This window comes from Perissodus microlepis, chromosome 13 (genome assembly GCF_051167445.1).
Source record: "Perissodus microlepis isolate ML-2025 ecotype Zambia chromosome 13, ASM5116744v1, whole genome shotgun sequence".
Lineage (NCBI taxonomy): Eukaryota > Metazoa > Chordata > Actinopteri > Cichliformes > Cichlidae > Perissodus > Perissodus microlepis.
The window spans coordinates 17,729,159-17,750,110 of NC_140473.1; the positions used below are offsets into that span (position 1 = coordinate 17,729,159).

The 20,952-nt window shown below is 42.3% G+C and overlaps 1 protein-coding gene across 1 annotated transcript; it reads right to left on the reverse strand.

The window, feature by feature from the left end:
* Positions 1 to 1,810: 1,810 nt before the first annotated feature.
* Positions 1,811 to 14,741, reverse strand: LOC146375005 (polymeric immunoglobulin receptor-like; the record flags this gene model as incomplete). The annotated part of the gene is made up of 7 exons (XM_084949241.1): positions 1,811 to 1,846; positions 4,022 to 4,078; positions 4,563 to 4,597; positions 4,724 to 4,815; positions 5,156 to 5,468; positions 5,694 to 6,014; positions 14,723 to 14,741. Coding segments are annotated over 7 exons (873 nt in total), but the record flags the coding sequence as incomplete, so codon positions are not given.
* Positions 14,742 to 20,952: the final 6,211 nt, after the last annotated feature.

The following is a 20,952-nucleotide window of genomic DNA, read 5'->3' on the forward strand; positions in this document are numbered from 1 at the left end:
ACAGTGGGTGGATTATATTCTTAAACTTAGTTACAGCGCTTTCAGAAAGACATCTACTTTGATAAAATCTACTCTCCACCGCTGTGTAATCAATTATTGTAAATGTTATCAGGAAATGATCAGACAGGAGAGGGTTTTTCAGGAAACACTGTTAAATGTTCAGTTTCTATGCCATATGTTAAAACAAGATCTAGAGTGTGATTAAAGTGGTGGGTGGGTTCTTTACATTTTGAGAGAAGCCAATTGAGTCTAATAACAGACTAAATGCCATGTTGAGGCTGTCATTTTTAGCATCTACATGGATGTTAAAATCACCCACAATAATTATTTTATTTGAGCTCAGAACTAAATTAGATATAAAGTCTGAGAAATCAGACAGAAACTCTGTGTAAGGCCCAGGTGGACGATAGATGATAACAAGTAAGACTGGTTTCTGAGTTTCACAGCTGGGGTGGACAATGTTAAGCATCAGGCTTTCAAATGAATTAAAAGTCTGTCTTGGTCTTTCATTAATTAATAGGCTGGTGTGAAAAATTGCTGCCACACCGCCCCCTCGGCCTGTGCTTCGAGGTTTCTGGTAGTTAGAATGACTCGGGGGTGTTGATTCATTTAAACTAACATAATCATTCTGCTGCAACCAGGTTTCTGTAAGGCAGAGTAAATCAATTTGTTGATCAATTATTAAGTCATGTACTAACAGAGACTTGGAGGAGAGAGACCTAATATTTAATAATCCACATTTCACTGTTTTACTCTTTGGTTCAGATGTGGATACTGTACTGTTCTTTCTTTGTAATTGTTTATGTTTAAGTTGTTTGTTGCTGGTTTTTAGTTTGTTTTTTGTCTTTTTGGAAGCTGACACAGTCTCTATGGAGATGGGTTTTTGGGGGGATAGCAGGAGGAGAGAAGCTGCAGAGAGGCGTGTAAGACTGCAACTCTGCTTCCTGGTCCCAACTCTGGATAGTCATATTTTGGGGGGTTTAATAAATTTGTCCATATTTCTAGAAATGAGAGCTGCTCCATCCAAAGTGGGATGGATGCCGTCTCTCCTAACAAGACCAGGTTTCCTCCAGAAGGTTTGCCAATTATCTATGAAGCCCACATCGTTTCTGGGACACCACTCAGACAGCCAGCAATTTAAGGAGAACATGCGGCTAAACATGTCACTCCTGGTCTGATTGGGGAGGGGACCAGAGAAAACTACAGAGTCCGACATTGTTTTAGCAAAGTTGCACATCGATTCAATATTGATTTTAGTGACCTCCGATTGGCGTAACCGGGTGTCATTACTGCCGACGTGAATTATGATTTTACTGAATTTACGTTTACCCTTAGCCAGCAGTTTTAAATTTCCTTCAATGTCGCCTGCTCTGGCCCCTGGAAGACAATTGACTATGGTTGCCGGTGTCTCTAGCTTCACATGTCTGAGAACAGAATCACCAATTACCAGAGTTTGACCCCCGGCGGGTGTGTCACCGAGTGGGGAAAAACGGTTAGACACATGAACGGGTTGGTGGTGTACCTGGGGCTTCTGTTTAGGACTATGCTTCCTCCTCACCGAATCACATCAATGATCTTGAAAAAGAACAAGCAAACTGGCCAATGCTTCTTTGAATAAATCTGCAGCTATGCAGGAATAAAATTTGTTACAAAGCAGTTAAAAGGAGAAGAAAAAAGCTACTACATCACAACCTGACACATTGCAGCATTTATCTGACAATACTTCAGTAATGTAGGTACAGATAAAAAAGTAAAAACTGCAAAAAGATTTTAATGTTTGAACATTTCAACGCTTGTTAGCTAATATGCTCTAATGCTCCGAAACTTCTGTATAATTTCCTTCATCCTGTTTGAGAACAGAAACAAATGGGACAATTAGGGAAAAAAAAGCTAAGAAAAATGTGACGAAATTAAAAAAGAAATCATGAAACACTAGGACAACAAGCAAAATAATTGAAGAAATTAAGAGATAAAGGGAAGTGACATCTAGTGTGTGGTTGGTTTCAGGTCTTTTAATATTTACCCATTTAATGCGCTGTTTCTTAACAACAGAACTATACGTGAGTTCCACGTCACATTCAGCAAATAAACTCTAGGGGGAAACAGAAATAGAAACTGAGCACTTTACACTTCTGTTGAGCTTTAAGAAAAAAAGTATTCCTATATATAAATCTGCAATCGTAGTGTGTTACAATACTGAAGCACTCTAGTACTACTGCAAGGTGTCAGTGTTGTTGAAAAATATCAATATTTAAATTCATTATAAGAGTTAGAGGTTTGAATTATCAGAAGGAAAATATAGCTTCATGAATTATGTCTTCTTCTGGTAGCTGTTGCTGTGTTTTACAAGTTATAAAACACACACAAGAACAGTTTACTATATGAGGTAACATATTAGTAGTCAATCTCTAATAGACTAAACCTATCTCCAAAAGTTGCTTCTATTCATCTGCACCTAGCGTTTTCAGTGGGAGAAACATTTCGTCACTCATCTTTGACTTCTTCAGTCTAAGCTGACTGCAATGTCGAAACAACAATATTGCAGAAGTGGAAGCAGAGCAACTACAGACGAAAGTTTCGGCCTCTCTCAGGAATGCAAAGCCCCCACCAGACAACATCACCATGGAGGAGAGGAAGGCACTCACATTACTTAGTAATGACAACAACATTATCATCCTTCCGGCAGACAAGGGTAGGTGCACAGTTTTGCGAAACCAGAAAGACTATCATGAGAAAATTGTGTCATTGCTCAGTGACGAAAATACTTATGAGCCCCTGAAACGAGACCCAGGAAGTGGTTACAGGAAGAGGGTGATAGACTGTCTGAAGCAGTTAGAACAAGACAAGGCTATCGACCGGACCTCATACCACAGGCTGCACCCAGGGGAGTCTACACCAAGTCTGTATGGTTTACCAAAGATACATAAACAGGGTGCACCTTTAAGACCAATTGTCTGTATGATCAACTCGGTCACCTATAACATCTCTAAGTTTCTGGCTTCGAACCTCACCCCGCTGGTAGGCAGCTCTGAACACCACATCCAGAACACCTTGGATTTTGTTGAGAAGGTGAGAGATGTCACTATGATGGCAGATGAAACCATGGTCTCGTACGATGTTACATCTCTTTTCACTTGCATCCCAGTCAGCGTTGGAGGTAGTTCGTTAGAGATTACAGGATGACCCCAACCTCAGCATCGACCGAGTGTGTTTGCTTTTGGAACTGTGTCTTCATTCCACCTACTTCACATACAAGGGTCAGTTCTGCAGTCCGAAACATGGGTGTGCCATGGGCTCCCCAGTTTCACCTATCGTGGCCAATTTGTACATGGACGAAGTGGAAAAGAGGGCTTTGTTATCCTACACCACCAAGTCATTGGTTCAGGTATGTGGATGACACCTGGGTGAAAGTACGTACCACATTTCATGGATCACATTAACTCGGTGGACTGACACATCAAATTCACCAGAGAGGATATGAAAAGTGGCAGGTTAGCCTTCTTAGACTGTGAGATTTCCATCAGTAATGGGAGACATTTACGTGAAAAGGGAAAGACCATTTCTGAATCGAGGAGGGGGCCTAAGAGTACATCTTTCGCCATCTTACAATGCTGTGATTGCAGCCATTCCCCAACTCTATGTGAATGGTGCTCATGGCCATTGATCAGCGGTCTTTGATCGGTGGTTGTTGATCAATGGTCATGAGTATTTGTATTAGTGGTCAAGAAACTGAACTCCCAGCCCATTGTTCCTTCTAGTTTCGGTCATTATGCAAATGTACTGTTTATAAGGCTGGGGAAACCTGCAGTCAGCTGAGACTGAAGAGGTCACTTGGATGAGTGACAAAACGTTTTTCCCACTGAAAACGCTACATCCACATGAACAGAATCGACTTTTGGAGATTTACTTACCTGGATGATTGAGCATGCATCAAGAAGTCTACACCTACTGTATATTCTCAGATGGCCAATATGTTCACTGAAAATTGTAAACATTTCTTGATAGCACTGCAGTTGGTTACCTTGGTTGAACTTTTTTTCTTAGGTTTAATTTCAGAGTATATCACTTCTTTGTCCACCTGTGTGAAATGAGCATAATACAATGCATTTAGACACACTGAGTGCCCTGTAGCAAGCACAGGGTGCCAAAATTAATAAAATACCAATATTTAAGTGAACAAGAAGGGACAGAGGTTTAAATCCCCAGAAGCAAAATACAGCTTTGTGACTCATGCTCTCATTTCATCTGATAGGTGTTGTTTTATTTTGAGTTGTAACCCCCCCCCCCCCCACACACACACACACACACACACAAGAACAGTTTACCCTATGAGGATTTTCATTATCAAATAGTCTAGATCTGAAATCTTTGCTGAAAATTGGAAACTTGATTTCTTGATAGCACTTACCCTGGGTGAACTATTTTCTTTGAGTCCAATTTCAGAGTATCTTACATCCTCTCCAGTCTTCATTGAAGAACATAACACAATTAAAACATCTGCCATAAATATGTTTTTAGTATCATGTACCGTGCACACAGAGAAATAAATCAGCATAACTTACCATTGCTGTGGCTGATAATTCTACTTTGCGCTTCTCTAGCAAAACAAAATTGCCGTTACTGACTCACTGTAACAATGCTCAATAACCTAACTATTAATTCAGTTCTTAATATTTATTAAAAAATTTAGTGTGGATTGAAATCAAGCTTCATTAAGACTTACTGTGACTCAGTATAAACCAGATGAACACCATAATTAAAATCAAGATCAACACACTCAGAGGGATGATGAGGATCTTTGTGTCATATGAAGCTCTGCAACATACAGGTTGAGAACATAATTTAGTTTACTTTAACAAGTAATAATAGTGTCTGTAAAAATTTGTATGCATAATCCCTTAAAATATTTTACGTCTAAATACTGCAAATAAATATAAAAAATATCTGACCTGTGTTCTTTATTTTCTTGTACTGTAGAATTGTTCCATTTTGATAATTGTTTCACTTATGGCAACAGTATGAGTAGTAGATATAGAAGTAGAACATAGTAGAACATTATAACAAGAGTACTGTAACAGTTATAAACCTAAAATCTCTTAGAGTACAAATATTTATAAAAGTATTGAATTCATTTACATGTAAAATCTTTGATAACTTGCAATACTCACTCTTAATCGGTTTCTCAGTAACATTTAAATATACTGGTATCTGAATGTCCCCTTCAGCACACCAATACCAGCCGCTGTCCTCTGACCTTAGTCCAGTCATGGTCACTGTGGAAACATCTGGGTCTCTCATATGAGTGCTCACTGTTGTTCCATCTATGGATCCAGATGATCCTGTCACACAGTTCCTGCCCAGTCTGCACCACTTCATTTCTCCAGAGTTACTCCGGTGACATCTAATAGTTATGTTTTCTCCAATATATCCTGTAATCTTCTGATGATCCACGTAGAGACTGGGGGTACCTTCAAGTAAAATTTAGTTTAAAGAAAGCAAAAAATCCAAAATGCCAATACTTTTTTCAGTGCTGAATAAAAAATATATATGTGATTAAGATTTCACGTTGATTCTCATTAGCTTTGAATGACAAGCGCATACTCAGTCTTAAAAAAAAAATTATTTTATTTTTTATTTTTCCAAAAAAACGACATTGTAAAGAATTTGAAATGTTAAGAGAGATGTGCACTTACCACTGGTAACTGATAGTTGAAAATACTGTCCGCAGTCCGGTCCATTATTAATCTCCACCACACACCAGTAATCAGTATTTTGATTTGTCAGATTTTTTATAGTCACAGTAAAAATTTGTTCTTTTTTGTCATCATAGATTGAATATTTTCCTGAAGGGTCTGGTTTGTTTGTTTTTACTGCATAGCTGCAGGAGTTCCATATATGCCCTTTACACAAGTACTTCACATGGTCTATATATTGTGACTCATAGAGACATGGGATGGAGACAGATTTTCCAGCTTCCACTGATACTTTACTGACTGTAGTAATGCTGTGAACTCCTGCAACAAGAACAAAGTATTTTATTGGTTACGTTTAATTAAAACATTCTTCCTTCATTTGTCTCTTGTACATGTAGACACTTAGAGTGTTGTTAAGTACAAAACAGAATAAACTAAAAATTATTAAAAGCCATTATTTTTATCATCTACTGACACTAACCTTTGAAAAACATGAAGTATTTTAATGATTCCTGTGACTGACCTTTAAGCACACTGAAAAGAAGAAGAACAATGAGATGAGCAGCCATGCCTGTGAGTGAGGAGAATTAAAACACATGAACCACAGTCAAGTCTGGTTCTATTTTTGAATTTAAGCAACATGCAAATGCAACACTTAAAACCTCCTTCCTGATAGTTCGTCATACAATAAGGTGTTTTTTTCTGCTGTCTTTTGCTGTAAACTAAGTATGAAAATTACCATCCACAACATTGCTACAAGTAAACAATAATATGCATTCTCATAATATATAATAGCACTGACAGTGCAGGAAGCGAAAACAGTAAAAAAAATTCTCTATTATACACGATGAGTTCTCACAAATCCTGAAAATAGGGTTCAGGATTATCCTTTGGTGTCGATGCTTTTGATAATTCTTTATTTCTTTTAAACCAGAAATCCCGTGATCTTAACGAAAGGAAATGGTAACAAAGAAATTGTGCAATAAACTTTCCTGCTTTGCAAGAATAAAGCTTTGTTGTCGTAAAAGAGATGAAAAGAGTCACTAGGACAGGAAACAAAATATTGCAGCAGTAAGTCCAATAACTTAGGGACAGATAAAAAGGCAAAAAAAATTAGTATTGAAATATTTCATTGATGATTACATGCACTCAGGTGACCTTTTTTCACCCTGATGGAGAACAGAAATAAATATGACAATTAGGAAGGAAAAGCAACAAAAAAGGTGATAAATTAGAACGGAAAGCTGAATATTTGCCTTTTTCATATCTTTTATGGTTGAAGCATAACTGTACATGCTGTCCACATCATTTTGATTAAATCACCTTCATGTTGGAACAGAAATCGAAAGCTGCACACTGAAGCATTTTAAAAGTTTTATTATGCTGCACTTTGGTGGAAAGTCATTTTAAGTTTACACTATGGTTAAATACAAAACTATGGTGGTAGTATATTGATGATAACTGAGATGATTTTAAACCCATTTGTTTTAAGTTACTTCAGCTTCCTGCCTAGACTGAGAAAATATAATTGGCAGAAAGAATAAATAGTGTCTACCTGATCTCACGTCCAACTTGTCACAGATGTTTAATCAGCAATGCTTTGTGTTACATGTTAACTTTCTGGATGCCAATTATTAAGTTCCAGTTTTAGAGGGCTTCACAGCATTCAGCAGTTTATTCAAAGACATCAATTCCTTCTTAAATTTAAAATTTCACACTGTAATTTATTATTCATTTAGTATTGTGTAACATGCTCACAAGGAACTAACTTTTTATAGTGTAGCTATGTAGTTTTTCTACCGTGGCAGATCAAAACGTCTATGAAAATGGCCTCAAAGGTGCTGTGATAGAACTCAGGTTTCTTATTTATATTAAATGGGTGATACTGCCACCACCTTTGTTAAAATGTCTGGTCTGGTGTTGAGAGGCCAAGGAATACCAAACAACCAAATACTTCAACACACAAAAGCTGTATTTGAAATCGAGGTAAAGTTTAAAGCCCCCAGAAATAAATAAAATAAAAATACATCAGTAGCCTACACAAGACACTGGCCAATAGTATGCCGCTTCCTGAATTATGGCATATAAAGAATAAATCAAAATATTATGAAACAGTTATATTACTGTCCTTTACACGTGCTAATGTGACTGTAATGCTTTTGCTTTGAGAATAATTCCATGAATGTGTTCTGAAATGCCAACACTAGTTTCTGCTTTTGACAAGGTAGTGCTTGAAACTACATAATTTTCCTGAAATGTGTGGCTTGTTTGTGTTAACTGCATAAATAAATGTGTACCAACAACAATTAGACTGTTTCATGGTTTCTGTGCTGCCTTCAATATTACCTCTACAAACTGTAGTCTTGCTGTAGATTCCTCCAACTAGAACAAGCATGCCAGTGATATAATATTTCAATCTGTTATCTGTATATTTTGCAACAGAGACAAACAGAATGGAAAGTGTAAGTATATAGGATAGTGTTGCGGATTCAAATATTGGGGATGGATACAAGAGGAAAAACCACAATAACAACACTGGTCCGGCCGGGTTGAGTCAAACGATGATTTTAATGATCACACGCGTGGGAGATGGACACCGTACGCAGACAGCATCAGATCTCAAAATGGTGGAGCATTGATCAAACTCTTATAGCCTCTAGTGGCCCCCACCTAATCATAAAAGCCTAAACATTCACATTCTTTCTCTCACACAGTGCCTAAGCTACAACCTTGGCTCCCTGTTTATCTGCTCCCGCTGAGATGGGGCAGAAAACTCCAGTATGTTCTGTTCTCTTCTAATCAGACAAATAAGGCGATGACTTTCTGCAAACAGTATTTCTCATAACTCAGCAGTATAATGCATCATAAAACAATATCATTCATTCACAATAAACCAGCAGTCTAATGTAATGCAACTCAGCTTAACAAATGCAATAGTTATCACCTTCTTCTAATTCAGGAGAATAATGCAAACTAAACCTACATAATAATTCACCATCTTTAATTAAGGGTCTAACATGGCATAAAATAATATTATAATCTGACAATAGTAAAGTAAAAAGGGAGATGACAAGTAAACCATTATGTAGCTTTGGTGCTGCAATGGGTGATGCTCTGTGTCTTTATTGGTTATATTTATTTATTTAGGACAGTGCATGTTAATGAACGTAAATGTTATGTTACATTTATTAACATTTTTAGCACATAGATAGCGTTACTTGGTGGTTTTTCTGTGGTTTTGGCTGAAATAAGAAAAGCAATGGTTACTTTTATTAAAGCTGTGAAAGATTTTCTGTCATTTGCAAAGACAGGCTGGGTGGCACTGGGAGAAAGCCTGCCCCCTTGTGTGTGTATTTGAATTAAATGCTAGTTATGTTGGCAAGGCTCAAAAACCTCCTTGTCTAATGAGCACATTTGTATTTTCTCTGGGGATATGCTAATATTTACATGTAAGCTAATGTGTGTGATTGTGTGTGTGAGATGCTCCAGTCACAGACACACAAAAAACACTGTCATGGAGATGGAGCATTACGTCTGGTTGGATGTTGCTGGTCAGAGTGCACACATTAGCAGAGTGCTTCTTGTTCCCACTGACCCATGTGGACAGTGACTCTGCAGGGCTGTCCTGGCAAACTTCTCAATAAATATTTTAGGGTGAAAGAGCAAATTGTGCTGACAGTGATATACGTCCTTCATGTACCCAGCACATTTGTCAGGGCCTTTGATTTCATGTATTTATTTATTTCAAACTTGGTTCAACAGTTTCAACAGTTTTATCTTTTCATACATGAAAACTATGCTTTCCCTTTTAATTGTTCTGGAGTGAGTATTTTTCCCCACACCTGAATAAAAAAATACTGGAATTTATGACTGGTTCAATAAGAGTACAGTTTAAATGAAGCAGAGAACATAAGGGTATTTATGGGGAATATGTAGCTAAAAATAATAAATGCACTAGAACTTAATTACAATTAGCTATGAGATAAGATAACATCTGTGTCATAACATAACCACTTTAGTACAATATATGCTAAGTTTTGCACTGTAACTTTAATCTAGCACTATAAAGACAGTGAAACACGTAATAATATCTACAAATGCATCTGAAAGCTGTTATATCAGCACTTGTTTTAAACTACATTAACCTTTTTGCTTACTGACACTCGTTGACTTATGTACACAATATGGATGAAATGTAAGATAAATGCTTTTTAGAAGCCTTTTATGCTTATGTACATTTAGGCTGATTTAATTCAGAAAACTGGAATATAAGTGATTTTGTGTTATTTATGTCACACTTACTGTACAATCCAAACAATATTACAATAACAATAAAAACCTTGAACAGTTGCAACAAAAAAATAAAATACAATTGTTGGAACAGTTACAACACCTTGCTCACTCCCGGTGGCAGCATGGCAGGGCCTGCCGCCTGTGGCTTAGTCGGTCCTCTTCCGGGATGTGGGGGGCCCTAAGGCCTCCGGCTTCTGGGCCTGTGGCTCGGTTCTGTTGTGGAAAATTTAACAATAACCTGCAACACACCCAGTGAGCTTGATTTGAAGTGGGTTTAATAAACACATTGCAATGTGGAGAGAGCATTCCAGTGAAACACTAGGACCATCTCTGAATTGTGGCCACCACAATTACATCTTATATACAGAGACACAGACAAAGAACATTCCACAAACTCTTACATGTTGGCCCCTCTCACGGGGGTGCTATACCTTCTCCCTCACAGAGAGAATTATGACCTTGTTTTCTGCTTGGCCGTCACCTAAGGATTTACATCCCTGATAAGCAGGAGTCCCACTATCTGTTTAACGTCTCCCATTACAATAGCCTCATTGTGTTAACATTCCACATGCATGTAAACTAGTGACAGGAGTGCTCTTACTATAGTAAAGTGAGAAAGTGATATTACTATAACTAATGTGATATAATTAAATATGTGATTAATACATGAGAAAAGAAATCTGCCACCACAGTTCACCCTGGCACAGCTGGCTGCCGGCAGAGCCCATGGGCACGCCACTGCAGCCCCCTCTGACTTCTGCTCCGTGGCTGCTGGGTGACCCCTGCTCTGGGGCTCTCCTCAGCTCTTCCCAGTAGGGTGGCACAGATGCCCCTCCGGTGGTCCTCCTTGGGCTGTCGCACTCTGGGGCCTCTGGATGTCCGGGGCCTGGATCTTCTCCATACCTGCTTCATGCCCTGGGGGACAGGGCTATGGCTCCCCACACCCTCTAGCAGATCGTTATGTGGAGAAACCTTTTGAGTACAAGCGCGCCGAACCACACAGGTGTGCACACAGGTGTACACACGGGTGTTCACAGACACAAACAACACCTTTCTTGGCTGCTAACTCAAAGCACATTGCACGCTGTCGGTCCTTCATGCTGAACAACAACGTTCAATGTTTAGTATTTACTGTTATTTACTATTAGCTAGATTAATGCGATGGTGCTGTGTTTATTATGTTGCTGACTTTTTTTGCTTGTTCTCTCTTTTTTTCTCTTCTCTCAGCAGGTGATCCAGGAGATTTTTTTTTCTTTTTTTTAAGTGTCCTTTCTCACTGTCCTCCTTCCCCTCTATTTTTCTGTTCCTTCATCTTTCTCTCTCCCTTTCCTATCCCCCAGCCACATGCCATCTGTAACAACTGAAAATTAAATAAAATAAATAAAATAAAATAATAAAAACAAAGCTTAAAAATGAAAATGAACACGGGTCAGATATCCTTTGTATTTACATGCAGTATTCAGTGCTAGAACTGTTCTTCTAAAGGGTATCTGTCTAAAAAAGTTCTTTTACAGATGCTATTACATATTACAACACGTTCTCACTCCCAATATTTTGTGCTAGGTGACAAATTGTCAACATGTTACGCTTCCGGGCACCCAACACATTCCTAAATAAGGAGACTGGAAGAATGAGGAAACATGAGAACCGTTTGGAATCAATCCACACATGGTCCTTCATTCTCACTCGCGAGGACACATGACGTCCTCAGGCCAGTCTTGAGTCTGGCAGGCTGATGCCTTGCTGATATCTTGCTGCATTTCTCCAAACATCCACATAACAGCCAAGACTGAAGCTGGCTCATGTGCACACACATAAGACCTTTTAACCTTTCTTAGCTGTGATGTAGAGGCAGCCAGGGAGGGACCTCAATCGCTTTCTTTCCTCTGGTGTCACGACACATTATTTGAGATCATTAATGATTATTCAAAAATATTAATATCAGTGTAAAGTACAAGGTTGCCAAAAATTTTCAGTTTCGTCAGGACTATGAAGAAATTATAAATTTTTATTAACCCTTGTGCTCCCCTTTGGGGCAGCTCCGGACCCCGGGGATCCCAGAGTACCCCTGGGTTGCATTTCACAGGCCACGCATCAGGGTTGGCTCCTGCGCCCCGTACACCCACGTTTCCCTCCCTGAATGCCACTCCCGTTTCAATTTTTCTCCTAGTTTCAGGCAGGCTCTATCATGTTCGTCCATGGGAGGCCGCTGTTAAGGAGGAAACCATCCTGAGCTGCTAGCTGTCCAGTTTAAAATCTATAGTGAAGCACTTTCTGATGTCTTCTTATTCCTTTTCAGTATTGTGGATGTTTTGTTCAATATTTCCTGTTTGATGTTTGTTTACCAGCCGTATTGGTATCAATACTTCCTGTTATTTAGCCATAAATAGCCATTGTAGTGTCTTTGATTGAGATATGACTTATTGATCGTATTGATAGTTTACGGAGAGCTTAGAGATGGATATCTGTGCAAGTAGTGGCACAGCTTTTTTCCCCCTTTTTTGTTTTTAGAATTAGGATTTTAAGAAAACAAAAACAATTAAACTGTAGCTGAATCTGATCAGAGGAAAAGAGGTATCCGTCAGCCGTGATGCTGCGTTCTCGTTGATCTCCTTGAGATCTGAATGACATCAAACTTATTTTTGAAGTTTGCATTTACCCTGTTGTATTAAAAGAATAACTAAAGTTTCTTTTCCATTAGAGAATTTTTTGTTAACCTGTTTACTGGTCTTGATTATGCATCAAGTCAGAATCTGAAATTCATTTTTTTTAAAAAGGACGTAAAAACTCCCACGTTTTACAGCGTCGGCTATGCGGAGGCTGCCAGGCGTCGTATTTACACACCCATGGATGTTTAACTGTATTTATTGTGTACAAATAAATGTGAAATAAAGATAGCTTAAATGGAACAAGACTCTGTTTTAACTCTTAATTCCTGCATCCACCTGTTTAAAATATATTATTTTAAAATAATGTGTTACATGACTACACAGAAGGATGTTTCAGCTCAGTATATAGCAAATATAAAAAATATAAATAATTCTTAATTTTAAAATAAACATTAATCTGATTATTAAAAAAATTATTGGACAAAAAGTACATGGAAAAAAGAACTCTGTGAAATAGAAAAAAATAAAGTTCAATATCTTGAAAATCAAATAGAATACAAGCTTTGTTTTCTTCTTTGTTTTCTGTATTCATCTGTTTGTATAAGACAAACAGTTTATCATAAGTAACTGAAAGTCTTTCGGCTCTTCGAAGAAAAACTGATGGGATCCAACAAATAAACATAACTAAAAACTGCAGCCTCAAAAGTAAAACTCATTTGTTGCTGATAACGAACGCAAATCCAAAGTGTTGTTGTTCCCACCCCAGAGCAGCAGGTGGCAGCAGCACGATACAAAGGAACTGTACTGTACTGGGATTTCTGTTCGTTTATTTATTTATTTTCCAAACAAAGAAGCCGTTTTTAACGTAAACTGTTGATTAAAGAGTTTTTTGTTGCAGTTTGACCTTCAGCTGAACTTAATGTTGGGTTTCTATTGATTTTAGAGAAGCTATTCGCTGAGAGGTTGTCATAATTCATGCATGAAAGGGTTAAAACTTATCCTTTGTTTCATTTTTTAGTGAAACTCTGGTAGAGTAGCTTTGAAACTGATAATTCAGCATATACTAAAAAATAAAAGCCTTTTCTTACAGTATATTTGTGTGTATTTTATTTTGCAATATTTCTAATTACCACACTTAAAAGCGAACAGCCTGTAATGCTATCATGACTCATCACTCAGATGCGTTTTCAAACGAAAACGCATCTTTTTCTCTCCGTTTTGGCTTTCCGTCCACACTGAGACAGCGTTTTCGGTCAAGGAAAGCGCAGCGTTTTGAAAACGCTCTCCAAAGCGTATACATTTGACGCTGTTTTCGCGTAGCATTGTGGAAAGCGAACTGGAGCCTTTTTAAAAACAATGATACATTGTAGACTACGTACACGGGTATTTCTGAAAACTGAGATTTTTCGTTTTTTAAAAAAAAAAAATCCCATCCACACCTCAACACCAAAAACGAAGGAAAATGCTGCCAGGAGCATGCCAAAGCAACAGGTGGCGATATATTCCTAACCGCGTAGAAATGTTGGCCAATCAGATGTCTAGACGCCTGGGCGGGAAAGAGTAAACAAAGATGGCGGCGCAAAGAAGCAGAAGTGAGTCCTATGTGTGGAGGGACAGTAACTGTCTGTGTATGTAAGCATTTAAACACTACAGAGAGTAAAATTAACAGTATTTTGTCTAAGTCCGCCATTGTAGAAATTAATTTCACCGAAAAAATAACTTGGCGCACAGTGTGACGTCAAAAAAGGCGCACACCTTTGACCCTGGTTTTCTCCGTTTTCCTTGTCCATAGTAAACGCAAAAACGGAGTTCTTGAAAATCTCCACCCAGGCAGGAATTTTTAAAACTCTCCGTTTTCAGTGGCCGAAACGTGTGGACGAAAGGTACAAAGCATAGAAAAATCTACGTTTTCAAAAATACCCATACATGTGGACATAGCCTAGTCAAGTGATGCAATCATGTGATAAATTGTGACAGCCCCGTTAAAGATTAATATCAGTTTGTACATGCTCCAGATAGCTTTTCTTCAAATTCTTTAATTCTCAATGGCTTTTGCAACTTTGTACTTTTGTATTACTTGCAGCAACAACTTCACCTCATTGTTAGTCCATTTAAAAAACTCGTGGCCGGAAGAGCCGGAAAGTAAATAAACGGCAGACAGAAATGAGGCAGGTCGTCGCCTTGCGTTTCACGCATGCGCAGTACTGGAACGTAAGCGTTTTCGGCCGTTTCAATGTGGACGCACAACTCTGTGAAAACGGTAGTCTGGACACGGAGCGTTTTCAAACGAAAACGCCTTTTTCAAATTTATCCGGGCTAGTGTGACGTAAGATCACAGGCCGTTCCAATGACGTCACCAATCACCACACTTCAAAGCACAAAGCCTGCGTTGTCACAGTAACGCATTCTGCGATAGGAGGTCATATATAGGAGTGAACTTGACTCTCGCACAGCCTGAACTGTCTGCCTGTCCTCATGTCTGCAATGCTGCTGTCTCCTGTCACCCGTCACCCTGCATGTTTCTAAGGTTAGTTTTCTCCATATTTATGTTGTTCTTCTAGTTTTTGTCCTCTGGTTTTTATCCTTGAGGCACAGTCCCCCGTCCCCCGACGCCCCTCGCGATGCCCCTCCTTCTTCGACTAACCCTCTGCATAGGAGCCGTGAGAGCCAGGAACTTGTGAGTTTTGTATGTCCACTCAGGCATCATTCATACCTGGTCTGTAGGAAGTTCCTGTCAGAAGGAGGGGGCACCGCGAGGGCGTCGAGGGGCGGAAGGCGGTGCCTTAGTGCCTCCCTCCTTCTGACATTGTAAAGGAACCCTAACTTTATTATTTTTTTAATAGTAAGATATATATATGTATGTATGTATATGTTTTTTGTCCTCAGATGAGGTTTGAAGTGTCTGTGTGGTGCAGCTGGTCTGGTCTGTCTCTGTACAGTCGAGGCTGCACCCACCTGTAAAAGGTGGAGGCTCACCAGGACATGCACACCTCACAAGTTCCCGGCTCTCTCGACTCGGTTGAAGACGGGTTTCTTGGAGAAGGGGAGGGCAGTGAGGCACAGTCCCCCGTCCCCCGACGCCCCTCGCGATGCCCCTCCTTCTTCGACTAACCCTCTGCATAGGAGCCGTGAGAGCCAGGAACTTGTGAGTTTTGTATGTCCACTCAGGCATCATTCATACCTGGTCTGTAGGAAGTTCCTGTCAGAAGGAGGGGGCACCGCGAGGGCGTCGAGGGGCGGAAGGCGGTGCCTTAGTGCCTCCCTCCTTCTGACATTGTAAAGGAACCCTAACTTTATTATTTTTTTAATAGTAAGATATATATATGTATGTATGTATATGTTTTTTGTCCTCAGATGAGGTTTGAAGTGTCTGTGTGGTGCAGCTGGTCTGGTCTGTCTCTGTACAGTCGAGGCTGCACCCACCTGTAAAAGGTGGAGGCTCACCAGGACATGCACACCTCACAAGTTCCCGGCTCTCTCGACTCGGTTGAAGACGGGTTTCTTGGAGAAGGGGAGGGCAGTGAGGCACAGTCCCCCGTCCCCCGACGCCCCTCGCGATGCCCCTCCTTCTTCGACTAACCCTCTGCATAGGAGCCGTGAGAGCCAGGAACTTGTGAGTTTTGTATGTCCACTCAGGCATCATTCATACCTGGTCTGTAGGAAGTTCCTGTCAGAAGGAGGGGGCACCGCGAGGGCGTCGAGGGGCGGAAGGCGGTGCTTTAGTGCCTTCCTCCTTCTGACATTGTAAAGGAACCCTAACTTTATTATTTTTTTAATAGTAAGATATATATATGTATGTATGTATATGTTTTTTGTCCTCAGATGAGGTTTGAAGTGTCTGTGTGGTGCAGCTGGTCTGGTCTGTCTCTGTACAGTCGAGGCTGCACCCACCTATAAAAGGTGGAGGCTCACCAGGACATGCACACCTCACAAGTTCCCGGCTCTCTCGACTCGGTTGAAGACGGGTTTCTTGGAGAAGGGGAGGGCAGTGAGGCACAGTCCCCCGTCCCCCGACGCCCCTCGCGATGCCCCTCCTTCTTCGACTAACCCTCTGCATAGGAGCCGTGAGAGCCAGGAACTTGTGAGTTTTGTATGTCCACTCAGGCATCATTCATACCTGGTCTGTAGGAAGTTCCTGTCAGAAGGAGGGGGCACCGCGAGGGCGTCGAGGGGCGGAAGGCGGTGCCTTAGTGCCTCCCTCCTTCTGACATTGTAAAGGAACCCTAACTTTATTATTTTTTTAATAGTAAGATATATATATGTATGTATGTATATGTTTTTTGTCCTCAGATGAGGTTTGAAGTGTCTGTGTGGTGCAGCTGGTCTGGTCTGTCTCTGTACAGTCGAGGCTGCACCCACCTGTAAAAGGTGGAGGCTCACCAGGACATGCACACCTCACAAGTTCCCGGCTCTCTCGACTCGGTTGAAGACGGGTTTCTTGGAGAAGGGGAGGGCAGTGAGGCACAGTCCCCCGTCCCCCGACGCCCCTCGCGATGCCCCTCCTTCTTCGACTAACCCTCTGCATAGGAGCCGTGAGAGCCAGGAACTTGTGAGTTTTGTATGTCCACTCAGGCATCATTCATACCTGGTCTGTAGGAAGTTCCTGTCAGAAGGAGGGGGCACCGCGAGGGCGTCGAGGGGCGGAAGGCGGTGCTTTAGTGCCTTCCTCCTTCTGACATTGTAAAGGAACCCTAACTTTATTACTTTTTTTAATAGTAAGATATATATATGTATGTATGTATATGTTTTTTGTCCTCAGATGAGGTTTGAAGTGTCTGTGTGGTGCAGCTGGTCTGGTCTGTCTCTGTACAGTCGAGGCTGCACCCACCTATAAAAGGTGGAGGCTCACCAGGACATGCACACCTCACAAGTTCCCGGCTCTCTCGACTCGGTTGAAGACGGGTTTCTTGGAGAAGGGGAGGGCAGTGAGGCACAGTCCCCCGTCCCCCGACGCCCCTCGCGATGCCCCTCCTTCTTCGACTAACCCTCTGCATAGGAGCCGTGAGAGCCAGGAACTTGTGAGTTTTGTATGTCCACTCAGGCATCATTCATACCTGGTCTGTAGGAAGTTCCTGTCAGAAGGAGGGGGCACCGCGAGGGCGTCGAGGGGCGGAAGGCGGTGCCTTAGTGCCTCCCTCCTTCTGACATTGTAAAGGAACCCTAACTTTATTATTTTTTTAATAGTAAGATATATATATGTATGTATGTATATGTTTTTTGTCCTCAGATGAGGTTTGAAGTGTCTGTGTGGTGCAGCTGGTCTGGTCTGTCTCTGTACAGTCGAGGCTGCACCCACCTGTAAAAGGTGGAGGCTCACCAGGACATGCACACCTCACAAGTTCCCGGCTCTCTCGACTCGGTTGAAGACGGGTTTCTTGGAGAAGGGGAGGGCAGTGAGGCACAGTCCCCCGTCCCCCGACGCCCCTCGCGATGCCCCTCCTTCTTCGACTAACCCTCTGCATAGGAGCCGTGAGAGCCAGGAACTTGTGAGTTTTGTATGTCCACTCAGGCATCATTCATACCTGGTCTGTAGGAAGTTCCTGTCAGAAGGAGGGGGCACCGCGAGGGCGTCGAGGGGCGGAAGGCGGTGCCTTAGTGCCTCCCTCCTTCTGACATTGTAAAGGAACCCTAACTTTATTATTTTTTTAATAGTAAGATATATATATGTATGTATGTATATGTTTTTTGTCCTCAGATGAGGTTTGAAGTGTCTGTGTGGTGCAGCTGGTCTGGTCTGTCTCTGTACAGTCGAGGCTGCACCCACCTATAAAAGGTGGAGGCTCACCAGGACATGCACACCTCACAAGTTCCCGGCTCTCTCGACTCGGTTGAAGACGGGTTTCTTGGAGAAGGGGAGGGCAGTGAGGCACAGTCCCCCGTCCCCCGACGCCCCTCGCGATGCCCCTCCTTCTTCGACTAACCCTCTGCATAGGAGCCGTGAGAACCAGGAACTTGTGAGTTTTGTATGTCCACTCAGGCATCATTCATACCTGGTCTGTAGGAAGTTCCTGTCAGAAGGAGGGGGCACCGCGAGGGCGTCGAGGGGCGGAAGGCGGTGCCTTAGTGCCTCCCTCCTTCTGACATTGTAAAGGAACCCTAACTTTATTACTTTTTTTAATAGTAAGATATATATATGTATGTATGTATATGTTTTTTGTCCTCAGATGAGGTTTGAAGTGTCTGTGTGGTGCAGCTGGTCTGGTCTGTCTCTGTACAGTCGAGGCTGCACCCACCTGTAAAAGGTGGAGGCTCATCAGGACATGCACACCTCACAAGTTCCCGGCTCTCTCGACTCGGTTGAAGACGGGTTTCTTGGAGAAGGGGAGGGCAGTGAGGCACAGTCCCCCGTCCCCCGACGCCCCTCGCGATGCCCCTCCTTCTTCGACTAACCCTCTGCATAGGAGCCGTGAGAGCCAGGAACTTGTGAGTTTTGTATGTCCACTCAGGCATCATTCATACCTGGTCTGTAGGAAGTTCCTGTCAGAAGGAGGGGGCACCGCGAGGGCGTCGAGGGGCGGAAGGCGGTGCCTTAGTGCCTCCCTCCTTCTGACATTGTAAAGGAACCCTAACTTTATTACTTTTTTTAATAGTAAGATATATATATGTATGTATGTATATGTTTTTTGTCCTCAGATGAGGTTTGAAGTGTCTGTGTGGTGCAGCTGGTCTGGTCTGTCTCTGTACAGTCGAGGCTGCACCCACCTGTAAAAGGTGGAGGCTCACCAGGACATGCACACCTCACAAGTTCCCGGCTCTCTCGACTCGGTTGAAGACGGGTTTCTTGGAGAAGGGGAGGGCAGTGAGGCACAGTCCCCCGTCCCCCGACGCCCCTCGTGATGCCCCTCCTTCTTCCACTAACCCACTACATAGGAGCCGTGAGAGCCAGGAACTTGTGAGTTTTGTATGTCCACTCAGGCATCATTCATACCTGGTCTGTAGGAAGTTCCTGTCAGAAGGAGGGGGCACCGCGAGGGCGTCGAGGGGCGGAAGGCGGTGCCTTAGTGCCTCCCTCCTTCTGACATTGTAAAGGAACCCTAACTTTATTACTTTTTTTAATAGTAAGATATATATATGTATGTATGTATATGTTTTTTGTCCTCAGATGAGGTTTGAAGTGTCTGTGTGGTGCAGCTGGTCTGGTCTGTCTCTGTACAGTCGAGGCTGCACCCACCTGTAAAAGGTGGAGGCTCACCAGGACATGCACACCTCACAAGTTCCCGGCTCTCTCGACTCGGTTGAAGACGGGTTTCTTGGAGAAGGGGAGGGCAGTGAGGCACAGTCCCCCGTCCCCCGACGCCCCTCGTGATGCCCCTCCTTCTTCCACTAACCCTCTACATAGGAGCTGTGAGAGCCAGGAACTTGTGAGTTTTGTATGTCCACTCAGGCATCATTCATACCTGGTCTGTAGGAAGTTCCTGTCAGAAGGAGGGGGCACCGCGAGGGCGTCGAGGGGCGGAAGGCGGTGCCTTAGTGCCTCCCTCCTTCTGACATTGTAAAGGAACCCTAACTTTATTATTTTTTTAATAGTAAGATATATATATATATATGTATGTATATGTTTTTTGTCCTCAGATGAGGTTTGAAGTGTCTGTGTGGTGCAGCTGGTCTGGTCTGTCTCTGTACAGTCGAGGCTGCACCCACCTGTAAAAGGTGGAGGCTCACCAGGACATGCACACCTCACAAGTTCCCGGCTCTCTCGACTCGGTTGAAGACGGGTTTCTTGGAGAAGGGGAGGGCAGTGAGGCACAGTCCCCCGTCCCCCGACGCCCCTCGCGATGCCCCTCCTTCTTCGACTAACCCTCTGCATAGGAGCCGTGAGAGCCAGGAACTTGTGAGTTTTGTATGTCCACTCAGGCATCATTCATACCTGGTCTGTAGGAAGTTCCTGTCAGAAGGAGGGGGCACCGCGAGGGCGTCGAGGGGCGGAAGGCGGTGCCTTAGTGCCTCCCTCCTTCTGACATTGTAAAGGAACCCTAACTTTATTACTTTTTGTAATAGTAAGATATATATATGTATGTATGTATATGTTTTTTGTCCTCAGATGAGGTTTGAAGTGTCTGTGTGGTGCAGCTGGTCTGGTCTGTCTCTGTACAGTCGAGGCTGCACCCACCTGTAAAAGGTGGAGGCTCACCAGGACATGCACACCTCACAAGTTCCCGGCTCTCTCGACTCGGTTGAAGACGGGTTTCTTGGAGAAGGGGAGGGCAGTGAGGCACAGTCCCCCGTCCCCCGACGCCCCTCGCGATGCCCCTCCTTCTTCGACTAACCCTCTGCATAGGAGCCGTGAGAGCCAGGAACTTGTGAGTTTTGTATGTCCACTCAGGCATCATTCATACCTGGTCTGTAGGAAGTTCCTG